Raw genomic sequence first — 13,987 nt, 5'->3', positions numbered from 1 at the left:
TAGTTGAATCAAATAAATTGGCGGAATACAGAACACGGTTAAATTAAGTGCCAAGCAGCGGAAAATATCAGATAAATCGATTTCCTTTTTGCAAATTTATGATTTGGTTTACCATATGGTAAATTGTTCATGACAAATTGTGTAGATTTCCTGTAAAAATTAAAAACTTACTAGTATTGCCTTAACCGAAGTGATATACACAGTACATCTCGTTTTCTTAAAACGTGCAACAGTGCAATCTATTCTGGGATCACTGAAAGCCATCTCGGAAAAATTATACATTTACAATGATTTAAAACGGCAGTGACATTATGCAAGGTTTTCCATACTTGCCAGTAATTGGATGTTGGCCGGTTGTAATGAACGTTTGCACAGAGTTTAGTTGGGATACCCACTCTCATTATATGTTGCAATCCCCAGATCAGTTGTGCTACTTTATTGGCCCTGGAGTTCAAGTTATAGGAGGGGCGCCTTTATTTTCCAGCCCTTTTGCTGAGTGTTCTCTTGTTGCGTGGTCTGGGAATCACGTTTGAAATGATAGTACAAAGAGCTGTAATCATGAGGAAAGAAATGTGCTTCGAGTTACATACGAAGAATAAAGCAGCCACGCAGCAAGGTTAAGGTCAGAGTCAGCTTTCAGCTGAGCAAATGTACTTGGCACTGCAGTAAGCTGCTGTTCATGCTATGACCTCAGGTTGAGGGAAATTCCCTTCCACACTAGATACACACACGATTACGGGTTGGTTTACGCTGTAATTTAATACTGCACCAGATTTAACCACGGAATGCCACCAATCTGTAACAGACGGCGTTAATTGTAGACAGATATGTCAGTTTCAGCAGCCCATCACCAAAAACTAGAAATGTAATCAACATGGCTGAATAGAGGGGTCGGGGACGTGGGCTGAAAGCTACAGAATTGAAGGGAAACACACGTCTTGCAAAAGGACGTGTTTGTGATATTAACCATCTGGTTAATGTTCTCCACATGTTCTCAATGAATTATGGCAGAAATCATTGTCAGGGGGTGACTGTCTGGGGTGCAGGGTGCTGGGTGTCATGAATGAACTGACAGCAGTGACCTCCACATGCTTGTCATTGTGAATGTTGGGGGGGGTGCCGGGGGAATGTGGAGTTGTTATTGCTGCTGGTAGTAGGAGAGAACTATTTGCTGTGTGGCTTTGGAGGAGGGGGGGTGGGCGGACGGTGACGGCGGCGGTGTCTGAGCTCTCGGCGGAGGGATACGCGGGTGTGCGTGTGTGCGCGCGCGTGGGTCTGGCTGGCGGCGGCGGCTCGAGCTCGAGCGGCGGCTGCACGGAGCCAGTCACCGGCCAACAACACCCCCCCCCCCCCCCCCCCCGCGCCCGGAGCTCTCTGAGTGAACACAAACCATCAACTCCGTTGTCATCTGATCGTTAAGCACCGTCATCCCGGGGAAACATGTCAGACCGGTGAGGCGGTTTGCGTGTGTCTGTCCGTCTCTCCGCTCGGTGAGGTTAGACAGAGCCGCGGCGGTGTTTGAAGGAACCGGAGGCGATGGCGCCGGTTCCTCGGATGGAGCTGGTCGGTAAACGGTTTGTGTGTGTGGGTGACAGCGGCCGCGAGCTGGACGTGTCCAGAATCCATGAATGGCACTGGCGAGCCGGGGTGATCAGAGCCGTCTCCTACAGAGAGTCTTCCAACAGAGAGCTGTCGGTGAGTGTCCCGGCACAGACCCCCCACCCCCACCGCGACCTCACTCACCTCAGTCCCTGGGGATCAGTGTGGGCATCTGTCTGTCTCCATGTCAGTGTGGGGATCTGTCTGTCTGTGGGGGTCTGTGTGGGGATCTGTCTGTCTTTGGGGGTCTGTGTGAGGATCTGTCTGTCTCTGGGTGTCTGTGTGGGGATCTGTCCGTCTTTGGGGGTTAGTGTGGGGATCTGTCTCTGAGGGTCTGTGTGAGGATCTGTCTGTCTCTGGGCATCCGTGGGGGGGATCTCTCTGCCTCCATGTCCGTGTGGGGATATGTCTGTCTCTGAGGGTCCATGTTGGGATATGGCTGTCTCTGAGGGTATGTGTGGGGATCTGTCTGTCTCTGGAGGTCCATGTGGGGTTCTGTGTGTCTCCATGACCGTTGAGTGATCTGTGTGTCTCCATGTCCGCGTGGGGATCTGTCTGTCTCTGGGGGTCCGTGTTGGGATCTGTCTGTCTCTGTGGATCTGTCTGTCTCTGCGGATCTGTGTAGAGATCTTTCTGTCTGTGGGGATCCATGTGGGGATCTGTCTATCTCTGGAGATCTGTGTGGGGATCTGTCTGTCTGTGAGGGACTGTGTGGGGATCTCAGTCTGTCTGTGAGACAATCTGACTAATTCGTTGTTTCTGTGGAGATTTGACTGTCTTTGATGGTCTGTTTGGGGATCTGTCAGTCTTGATGTTTGTGAGGGTCTTTGTGGGAGTCTGTCTATCTTGATGTCTCTGTGCAGGGGAGACCTGACTGTCTTGATACCTGTAGGTTTTTCTGGATGTCTGTGTTGGAATCTGTCTATCTGTCAACGTGTCTGTATCTCTGTGTCTGTCTGCATCAGCCATTCTCACAAAGTGGACCTCACAGCTTTGCAGCTGCCTTAAGATTCTGTCCAAACACTTAGTTTCCTGTGTGTGTTTTTGTTAAGTGCCAAGTCTTGGTTTGGAACTTATTACTTGCAATTAACATTAAATCATTGCATCGATTCTGATTGCAGTGTTAGCAACCCCCACCATCCCCCACCACCCCCAGAAGAAACTGTGTGTGAGGTTATTTAAATGCAAGAGTATTCGTTATGTTGTGGTCCTCGAGAGTGAGAACAAATGCCGACAGGTTGGAAATACATGTAGTAATTACGCTGTGAGCGTGGCATGATCATGATGTTTTGTCATACTCGTACTTGCATACGTTTGGCATCGCAACAATAGTGTTATCCGAGAATAAATAACATGGCATTTGTCCTGGAGCTATTTCTGGAGCTACGCCTTCTGGTGATTATGTTGCTGCTGGTTTGGTACAGATTTGACCACTATTTCTCTTCCCCTCCCCCAAAGTACTATTCATGACTGTTAGGAAACATAGCTTTTGTGCCCGCTAAATAATTCAGAAACCATATTTTCTTTGTTTTGGTCAAAAAAAGTATGCATGTTGTGTTCAACAAATTTTGACAAAATAAAGGATAAAAATGACAAAGATAGCCAAAATAAATGTAGTGTGGGATCACAGTCAGATTTGGTAACGTGTTACAACCAAAAACATTTTTTTTGATCAAAACCATGTGCTCTTGAAAAGTAACTTTCAGTTGTAGTATACATGAACACAGTTCTTTCTGTCAACAGTACAAACTTCATGCTCTTGACAATAGGCTCCTGTTTTCAAGAAATCGTATATATCTCTGGATGCAGTGAAGGTGCCACTGTTAATTTGTCTTGTTAGTCTCTGATAGGTGTCAATCATCTATTTGGACGATTTCAACGGGAAAGGAAAAGAAAATGTTTCAGCATAAAAATTAACATGGAATCTGCAAGATTGATTCATGTTTAACTAACCTGATAAAATTGAATGGAAAGGCAACAGGAAGAGCAAAGCCTGGTAAAGATATCATATATTTGGAGCTTCAGTAAGCCTATTGACAAGGTATACATTGAGGATTGTGATTAAGTGTGGGGGAAAAGCTGAATGGATAAGAAATTTGCTAAAGATTAGAAAAATTATATATTTGAAATGTCATTCAAATTGGAAGAGGGTGAAGTCAGATCTTCGATAAGGATCAATGTTTGGACTATTGTTTATAATTTCTTTTTCGACGTAGGAATAAGTAACTGGATATCAAAATCTGCAGATGATACTCCAGTGCAGGAACAAAGCGCACACAATCAAACATTTTCAAAGTGGGAAGTTAAGTGGCTAATAAATTCTAGGTAAATTTACTTTGGCTATGTGAGAGGTAATTGATTTTGAGAAGATAAGTAATTTTAGAATGAGAAACTGAAGGGAGTAGAAAAGCAAAGGAATATTGGAGAACACATGAACAAATATTTAACATTAGTATTGTAGTCAGTTTTCCAAGTTACAATGTTAGCAAGGTCAGATTTACTTCAGGTAAATAGAACTTGGAAATGGTGACATTCTGTTAAACTTTTATAGGACCCTGGTTTGGACATGCTTGGTATATTTCTGGTGTCCATACAATAAGAACGCTGCAGAAAAGATAAAACAGGATTTTCAGGGATGGTCGAACCATGATATTATGGAAAAGACTAAATGGGTTTGTGTTTGAGAAGATTCAAGCAAGATATTGAAAATTTTGAATAGGTTGGATTGGGTAGATGAGAAGAGAATCTGGAAGAATTGAAAACTAGTGCTCAGATTGGCTCTTAGCGGAAAGAATGTTCCTAAACTAAATCTAGCAGGAAAATGTAAAAATTCATTGTTCAATGTGTAGAACATGGAGCATGCTAACACAGGAAGTAGTAAAGCAAAGAAGAATTTTTCAAAAGGGGAAAAGACATGTTGATAAAGGAAAGGGGACACAAAAATTGGCAAATGATCAAGCAGATTGAAAGGGGTGTGGGGTATAAACACTATCACAGGCAAGTTGGTCCAAATAGTTAATGTTGTATATTTCATGAAATCTAAGCTGTACTAAACAAATTCAAACAAAATAATGAAATGCTTAGTTGTCTGTGTAAGATTTTCAAACTGATTTTAATGTCATGGAATTCTGCTGATATAATAGTGTTACAAGTGAGCTTCAGAGTAGAGTCTTGTTTGTGGTAATGGTGAAGGATTAGTTTGCAAGAACATCTGACATTCGGTATAATCTGACCATTGCTGGGACTTCACTGAAGTTAGAAATTCTTCTTTAGGGGAATGGTTTTGAACTTTGTTTGCAACAATTTTGAGAAATCTGAGGTTATTTTATGTGAGAGAACAGCTGTGACTGAATTTGGAAGCTGTATTTCTCTCCAGTTGTTAACTGAAGTCATTTTTGGGAAGGTTTCAGATTAATTAAGGAAATCTAGCGTGGCTTTCTGAAGGGAAAATTGTGTAAAACTGACTTCGTTGAGCCTTTTGAAGAGGTAACGTGTTGATGAGGGCAATGCTGTTGATGTAATGTCCACGAGATTTCAAAAGACATTTGATACAGTGCATAACAATCTGTGAACAAATTACACCTCATGGAATCAAAGGGATAGTAGCTACTTTGATGTGAACATGGTCAGACAGGAAGCAATAGCAGTGCTGAAGGGATGCTTTTGGGGGAGTAGAAAAGCAAAGGAACATTGGAGAACAGAGAAACAAATAATTAACATTAGCATTGTTGTCAGTTTTCCTAGTTAAAATGTTAGCAAGGTCAGATTTATTTCCAGGTACGTAGAATGTGGAAATGGTGACATTCTGTTAAACTTTTGGGGGAGTGCAAGATTTGCATTACAGTTCCCCAAGGGTCAGCATTAGGACCCTTCGTTTTCCTGATGTGTGTGAATGTAGACCATGGTATATCAGATACACTGTCAAAAGTTTTGTATGATTTGAAACTTGGAAGTATTGTAAATACAAGAGTGGTGTAAAGCTTCAAAAAGGCAAAGACAAGTTGGTAGAATGGGTGGATATGTGCAGATGAAGCTCACTGCAAAAAAAATGTAAGGTGATTCATTTTGGTAAGAAGAATATACAGAAACAACACCGGGTGTAACTCTAAAGAGTGTTTAGAAACTGAGGATCAAGGTGTGCATAAGTAACTGAAAGTGGCAGGACAGATTGTCAGTGTAGTTGATTCAGAATTCAGTATCCTAGCCTTTATTAAAATGGGCATAGCGTACACAAGGAGATTATCATGCAGTTGGATATGACACTGGTTTGGCCACAGCTGGACTATTGTGTCTATTTCTGTGTGTGCATCCAATGCCTTCACATCAAGATTGTGAAGGCATTGGAGAAAGTAGAGAAATGATGGTAGTTTCGGGGTAGAAAAGCTTGAATCTCAAAAAATAGATTGGAAAAGTTGATGCTGATTACTTTGAAGAAGAGAAGACTGAGAGGTTCTGAAGGAGTTGCACTATTGAATATCATGCAAGGTCTACACAGTTGATGTTGTTACAAATGGGAGGTCGATACCCCTATGATAGTTAAAACTGAAACATCCAGAGAAGCTTGCGTTGCCTTGTAATCTGATAAAGATGTGCGGCAATTTCACACTCCCCTCACTGCCATCTATTATAAAGGAGTGGTTAAATGAAATTAACGCCTGTCGCTCACTCTACAATCAACAAGTCACAATTTATTTATCTAACTCCAACTGTGAACAAATTAACAGAGCAACTAACAAACTGAGCAACTACTCTCTAACTACCTATTCCTGAATAAAATAAGATTCTAATAGGATGCTGTTTGAATAAATACAAGTCCCACTTATATGACAAAATAAACTAAAACTTAGTCTCTCAAAGTTCACAGAGAATGTTTCTTCTGGAGTATTCCACTGTCTCTCCAGCCTTTCTTGTGCTGGTTTGCTATCAGGAATGATTCCTCTGTAATTTCTTCTGTTCTGAACACCTCTCTCTGTTGAATTCTGGTGTCAGGAATATTATCTAAGAGTGCGTGTACCTTTATAAATAGATAGTGCTTTTTAGAGAACGTGGAGAGATTTCTGTGAGAGCGAGATGTTTTTCTCAGGTGGCGGGTGTGCTCTCACTTCAGATGGCAGTCGGTTCTCTCCCAGTTTTCAAAATGCCCACATCTTTTATATCCTTGATTATCCATTACTTTCTTTACAATCAGATTGGTTCCTGGTTCTCAAAATCATCAGGTTTAAATGTGACAGGTTTTCAATATCTAAGGGCTTGGTTTGAATTAATTGGCTGAATTTGAAAAGGCTTGTTGTCTTGGTAAAAATGCTGCTTGGCTGTTTGATACAAAATGTTTCAACTTGGGTGCTCTCTGTGCACTTGCACTTTAAATTGCTGTTCAGACATCCATTTTAAGTACTGAAGAAAACACCATCTTTTAAAGGGACCTTGCAATGCTTTCCCCATTTATTTTTTTTTACAAACGATTTCTAGCTTTCTGCCTTCCACTTCATGAGTACTCTACACAACTTCGTAACAATGGGGAGAAACTGTTCCAACTTGTGAATGGATTAAGAATGAGAGGACACAAATTTCAAGTATTCGGCAAAAGAAGCAAAAGCGATGAGGAAAAATCATTTCATGCAATGATTGATTAAGATCTGCAGTGTACCACCTGAGAGTGAGGTTGAGCAGTGTTCAATTGAGACATTAAAATGGAGTACGACTGTAATATATAAAGGAACAATATGCAGGGTTATGGGGAGAAAGCAAGAAACTGGAACATGTAAAATATCCTTTGAGAGCAGACAGGATGGTCTGACTGGTCTCCTGCTCTGTAACAATTTCTGACTGCGTGTGTGTTTTCATAATATGAAATGGTTGTATTATACAATCTTCTGTTGCCTGTTCATTTTGTTGGTTTTAGTAGCATTGACCTTGAGTGGATATGCCAGATATTTGACGAACTTAAGGGTAAATTTTTATTTGTGTTTTTAATAGTGATGTTGTATTTCACAACTTAAGAAATTAAACAAGTACGTTTAATGTTTGTCTTCTGCTTCGAAGTGGATGAGCATTGAATAGCCTCCAACACATGCTAACAAAATATTGGTCAAGTTTCTTGTAGTTTTCCAACTGTATAAATTCTTTCTCGATTTAATCAAAATAACATAACTTTGTTTTGTCACTATCTCTCAGACCAGTCCCTAGGACCTCATGAGTTTCACCTGGGAATGTTGAAAGAAATCAAGGGAGAAATTGTAGATCGCTGATTATAAATTTTGAAAGTTGATTCATTTCAAGAAGTTCACTCAAGATTGAAAAATTGCAATTGTCGATTAATTGTTTAGCAAAGCATTAGCATGGATTTGAGAAGGTCAGATCATCTAAGATAATATTTTGCATTGTTTTATGAGGTCACAAACATGGTTTAGAGAGAAGTGTCTGTGGGTACCTTTTATATTGACTTCAGAAAAAAAGGTCTCACAATGTTTGTGGAAAGAACATACCGTATGCATGATTCTATATTTACAGTGGCAGGAGGCAGTTGCTTGGCACTGAATTGAAGCAAGGTTAGGAGGCTACTAGGTTGGGTTAGGATTTGAGGGTTGGAGTACTGGTAATTAGAACATGGGAGAATCTTCGTAACATTTTAAAATTTGAGATTTAAGTCAAACTTGGCTGTCGTGCAATCTAAGTAACTAGATATTTGGAGAAAGCTTGCGAGTCGATTAACTTCATGTGGCAATTATTTGATGAAGGCAGACACCAATATTAAATTTAGAAGAAATTCAGAATGTTCAACTCGGGTGTTACAGCCAAGAATAAAGTGACTGTACACATACAATCCGAGACTTTTAATGTATTTCATGCATTTGGGGAACAAATTGTTTTAATAGATTTGAAACCATTTATGAAAGATGATATTTTAATTTTTGTGATGCATTGCTTGAATTATGATGTGTATTGGACACTAATTTTATCATAAATGTATAGTATAATTTTTAATATGAATATCTTCATTTATAGTAGGGGCGTGGAATGCACTGCCTGCATCAAAAGTAGACTTGCCAACTTTAAAGGCATTCAGATGGTCATTGGATAACCTTGTGGACGAAAATTGAATAGTTTAGGATAGATGGGCTTCAGATTGGTTCCACAGTTCGGTGCAACATCAAGGGCTAAAGAGCCTGTACTGCGCTATAATGTTCTATGTTCTGAAAATTTGAGTTTGCCAAAGTCACTTTTGCGATGTTTTCAAATAGTGTAATCTGGCAATCTTTACATTTTTAAGAAAAGCTCTTCCGTATTCTGAGAGGCAAATCATTGTGATGTTCACACAGAACCATGTCCAGATTGGAGATTTAAATAAATCTGAGTAATAACATGGTGGTTACTCCAGATATAAAAACTCAAATTGTTCTTTGACTGTATTTGAAAATCTTTGAAATGCCGCTCTTTAGTTGTGCTTTAGATGTTCTGAAAGACATTCATTTCTACTCGCTGCATCTCCACCTGCGCATTTCCACATTCTTCTACTTTCTGTAATGATGGCAGGGAGTGTGGCTAGGTGCAGTTTGATGGGTGTATTAAGCTTTCCAGTACTCTGCCCATATGGCTGTAATTGTGCAAGACTATTTGTTGTGTATGTGATGTTACACCTGATGCAGTCACAACCTTATTTAAACTTGACAGAAAAATTAATTATATAAGTGATCAAGAATATGAACATTGATTTGCTTCTCTCCTTTAACCTTCTTTTCAACATTGCTCATTCCTCTTGACTCTATTGTCTTTTTCCTGTTCTCCTTTTTTTTCCACTTTTTGCACTTGTTTTTCTCTCATTCATTCTGTCATTCTCACGTTTATTTTGTCACTTTCTCAATGTCTTGATCATTCTTCTACCTGTATCTCTGCATTTCTTTTACTTGTTAAATCTTCATCTGTTTGTCTCCTCTTTCCTTGCCCTCTTCCTCTTGTCCATGTTGGTTTCCTGTTTATGCATGTTTTGGACTTCTCTCTTCTCCATTGCCTCCATCAATCTTTTGCTTCTTTTCATTATCTCACTCTTCTTTCCTGGCTTTTCTGTGCTTTCACATTCATTCCCATTTTTACTGTTTCTCATGCTTTTTTTGGTCATACTCATTTTCATGATTTACTGTATTCTAAGTCTCTTGTGTTGTTTTTGCTGATTTGACCTGTCTTGAACTTTAGATCTCTGTTTCTCTCTCTATTACATTCGTACATAGTGCTCATTCTTCCTTACTCTTGTGCACACTTGTGTGTACTTATTGTTCTTTCTTTATATCTTGTCCAAGGTCACTGAGGCCAGTTCTATTGCCTTGAGTTTCACTTTATCTGAAATCAACAAATTTTGCATGAGTAAGCGTTCAAATGAAGAATTTTCTGACTTAGTTATCTCATTAACAGTACATTCATTTTTGAGTCAGTGAGAAATCCAAACTAGGGTTTTTGTTTTAATTTTAATCAGTTTTGTATGTTTACCTAATGTTTTTCTGTTGAGAATGAGAAATGCAAAACAGGTAAATTAACATTTTTAAGGTTAGATTAGATTGCTTACAGTGTGGAAAGAGGGCCTTCGGCCCAACAAGTCTACACCGACCCTCCGAAGAGCAACCCACCCAGACCCATTCCCCTACATTTACCCCTTCACCTAACACTACGGGCAATTTAGCATGGCCAATTCACCTAACCTGCATATCTTTAGACTGTGGGAGGAAACTGGAGCACCCGGAGGAAACCCACGCAGACACGGGGAGAATGTGCAAACTCCACATAGACAGTTGCCCGAGGTGGGATAGTGTACTTATTTAATAGATTTTCATCTTAAAGTGCATTTGTACTTATATGTCACAAAGCATCAATTCCAAAGTTTAACTCTTCTACCACTGAAATTCATTTTGCCAAGATGTAACAATTTCTTGGAAAATACCCACCTTCTTGTTTAGGAATAGCCATAATAATGGCTGGGCATGGCTAAGTCTCAGCTTATTGATCATGTTCTGTTCATTTTTATACAACATAACAGTAATTAATCAGCCAATTATAATTTTTTTTACATTAATTATTCGGTTAAATGATAGCTGTCAGAGAGTACAGGTTTTCTTTTGTCTGTCCATTCACTTGGACCAATCACAAATTTAACCTTCAACATTGCATTGATCCACAGTACTGATTGTAAAAAGACCTTAACCCCCTCCCGCCCCTGCTCTGGTTTACATTTATTGCTTTATTGATGGGGATAGTCTGCTGTTCAGGTGTCTTAAAATGAATACTGTATGAATGAATTGTCTTAAAATCAATACAGTCCACGAAGTGCTGTAATGCTCCTTTTTTTTGGAAGTGAGGGCATGGATTTTAATGAAATTAATTAATTATTCTATTTTGATGCGCTTTTTAAAGTGCCATCTGTGTGTACATGATTGTAGTATGTTGGGTAGTGTGACCACGGTGCCTCACCCTTGCAACGTTAAATATTTTTTTCGGTACTTACTTTTGAGATGTGAACTTGTAGGCTAATTTTTACTTTTGAAAGATAACTCAGCGACAGTTCTGTCTTAGTTCATATTTATTGGGATAATTTATATTCTGTTAAGAAGAGGCACTTTTTAAGCTAAGAGTGAAAAAAGATCACATCAAGACCATGTAGTTTTGAGATAAAATATTGAAAAACAAAAGCAGAAATTGCTGGAAAATCTCAGCAGGTCTGGCAACATTTGAGGAGACAAAATCAGAGTTAATGTTTTGGGCCCAGTGACCCTTCTACAGAACTCGTTCTTAAGAACGCCTGTTCCAAAGAAAGGTCCATTGGACTCAACTGATTTCTCTCCACAGATGCTGCCAGACCTGCTTAGATTTTCTAGCAATTTGTGTTTTTGTTTCTGATTTCTAGCATCAGCAATTCTTTTGTTTATTGAAAAACACTTGCAAATGTTTAAATTTGTCAGTTTGATTTGATTGATATTTAAAATAATATATCTATTTTGTAAATAAAACTAGGTTTCTTGCAGGCAATAACATGTGTCTTGTATAAAGTATGCTGCTTCCATTTTCAGCTAATTGTTGAAATATAACAGAGATATTGTTACTTTAAATGTTCAATAGAAAACCAAGACAAGGTTAGATTGATTCTAGAAATTCACCAGATCCCCAGACTTTATGTCTGCACCCACTGATTGTACTTCTGGAGTGTAAAGTTTTGATTAAGTAAAAACAGCTGGGTTATATTTGTGTTCTGTGCACAATTGCATGCTTTAGCAGGTAAAGTAAATTTTTTTGGAACATGAAATTTGAATCCAGTGGGACACAAAAAAAAAGTACAATCCATAAAAAGCTGTGACAGTTTCTACCGTCAGTGATTTAAAACTGACATGATGGCCAAGATCTGGAAATTGCAGACTTCAAACAAAGAAGGTATTACAGTGTCTGTCCTATTCTCAGATATTTCATGGTATTTCACAGTACTGTGCTTTTGAAATGTGTTCAAGAAGGCACAGCAGCCAGTTTGCACAGAAAAAAAAGTCCCACAATACGTGATGAGATGAATAAGCAGATAATCTGTCTCCATGGTATATGAGGGTAAATGATGTACAGATCAACAGGAGAATGCCATTTCTGATCTCTGCGTCGTGTCATCGGATTTTTTTTACACCTTTCTGAGAGGGCTCATCAGAAAGATGGCATTGCTGTCAGGATTAAATTGATGTGTCAATTTTGAAGTAAAATTTGAACATATGATTTTCTGACTTAAAAGTGAGAGAGCTGCAATTTAGTTAAGAATAGAACTTTATGATCCAAATTGAATTATTTACATGCTGAAATTTTGTTTGCTGAATGCTTGGGAGAAGTTTCAGATTGTTTGTTTAAAACTGACCAAAATTCCAAATAGTTAAATACACTGCATAGAGTCATAGAGATGTACAGCATGGAAACAGACCCTTCGGTCCAACCCGTCCATGCTGACCAGATATCCCAACCCAATCTAGTCCCACCTGCCAGCATCCAGCCCATATCCCTCCAAACCCTTCCTATTCATATACCCATCCAAATGTCTCTTAAATATTGCAATTATACCAGCCTCCACCACTTCCTCTGGCAGCTCATTCCATACACTCACCACCCTCTGCGTGAAAAAATTGCCCCTTAGGTCTGTTTTATATCTTTCTCCACTCACCTTAAACATATGCCCTCTAGTACTGGACTCCCCGAACCAGGGAAGAGACTTTGCCTATTTACCCTATCCATGCCCCTCATAATTTTGTAAACCTCTATAAGGTCACCCATCTGCCTCTGATGGTCCAGGGAAAACAGCCCCAGTCTAGAACATAGAACATAGAAAAATACAGCGCAGTACAGGCCCTTTGGCCCTCGATGTCGCGCTGATCCAAGCCCACCTAACCTACACTAGCTCACTATCCTCCATATGCCTATCCAATGCCCGTTTAAATGCCCATAAAGAGGGAGAGTCCACCACTGCTACTGGTAGGGAATTCCATGAACTCAGAACTCGCTGAGAAAAGAATCTACCCCTAACATCTGTCCTATACCTACCACCCCTTAATTTAAAGCTATGCCCCCTCATAATAGCTGACTCCATACGTGGAAAAAGGTTCTCATGGTCAACTCTATCTAAACCCCAGTCATCTTGTACACCTCTATCAAGTCACCCCTAAACCTTCTTTTCTCCAATGAAAACAGCCCCAAGTGCTTCAGCCTTTCCTCATATGATCTTCCTACCATACCAGGCAACATCCTGGTAAACCTCCTCTGCACCCCTTCCAGTGCCTCCACATCCTTCCTATAGTATGGCAACCAAAACTGCACAGAATACTCCAGATGCGGCCGCACCAGAGTCTTATACAACTGCAACATGACCTCAGGGCTCCGGAACTCAATTCCTCTACCAATAAAAGTCAGTACGCCATATGCCTTCTTCACTGCACTATTTACCTGGGTGGCAACTTTCAAAGATCTGTGTACATGGACACCAAGGTCCCTCTGCTCATCCACACTACCAAGTATCCGACCATTAGCCCAGTACCCCGTCTTTTTGTTACTCTTACCAAAGTGAATCACCTCACACTTAGCTACATTGAACTCCATTTGCCACCTTTCAGCCCAGCTCTGCAACTTATCTATATCCCGCTGTAATCTGACACATCCTTCCTCACTGTCAACAACTCCACCGACTTTCGTATCATCCGCAAACTTGCTCACCCAACCTTCTAGCCCCTCCTCCAGGTCATTTATAAAAATGACAAACAGCAATGGTCCTAGAACAGATCCTTTCTGAACACCGCTAGTAACTGCACTCCAAGATGAACCTTTACCATCAACTACTACCCTCTGTCTTCTTCCAGCCAGCCAATTCCTAATCCAAACCTCCAACTCA

General features: G+C 40.0%; 1 protein-coding gene across 3 annotated transcripts in view; it reads left to right on the top strand.

The window, feature by feature from the left end:
- The first annotated feature begins 1,360 nt into the window (after positions 1-1,360).
- The window catches only part of jmjd1cb (jumonji domain containing 1Cb), a 393,296-nt gene continuing 380,669 nt past the window's right edge, over positions 1,361-13,987 (top strand). For all 3 annotated transcript variants that reach the window (XM_087999115.1, XM_087999116.1, XM_087999114.1), the window contains exon 1: positions 1,361-1,695. In XM_087999115.1, the coding sequence (XP_087855241.1) occupies positions 1,537-1,695 (159 nt within the window). In that variant the 5' untranslated portion in view covers positions 1,361-1,536. The remainder of the gene's footprint in view (positions 1,696-13,987) is intronic.

This window comes from Chiloscyllium plagiosum, unplaced genomic scaffold (assembly GCF_037043375.1).
Source record: "Chiloscyllium plagiosum isolate Xiang-an unplaced genomic scaffold, Cpla_swu_hap1 HiC_scaffold_22, whole genome shotgun sequence".
NCBI lineage: Eukaryota > Metazoa > Chordata > Chondrichthyes > Orectolobiformes > Hemiscylliidae > Chiloscyllium > Chiloscyllium plagiosum.
This window is presented reverse-complemented; position numbering and strand designations above follow the sequence as displayed.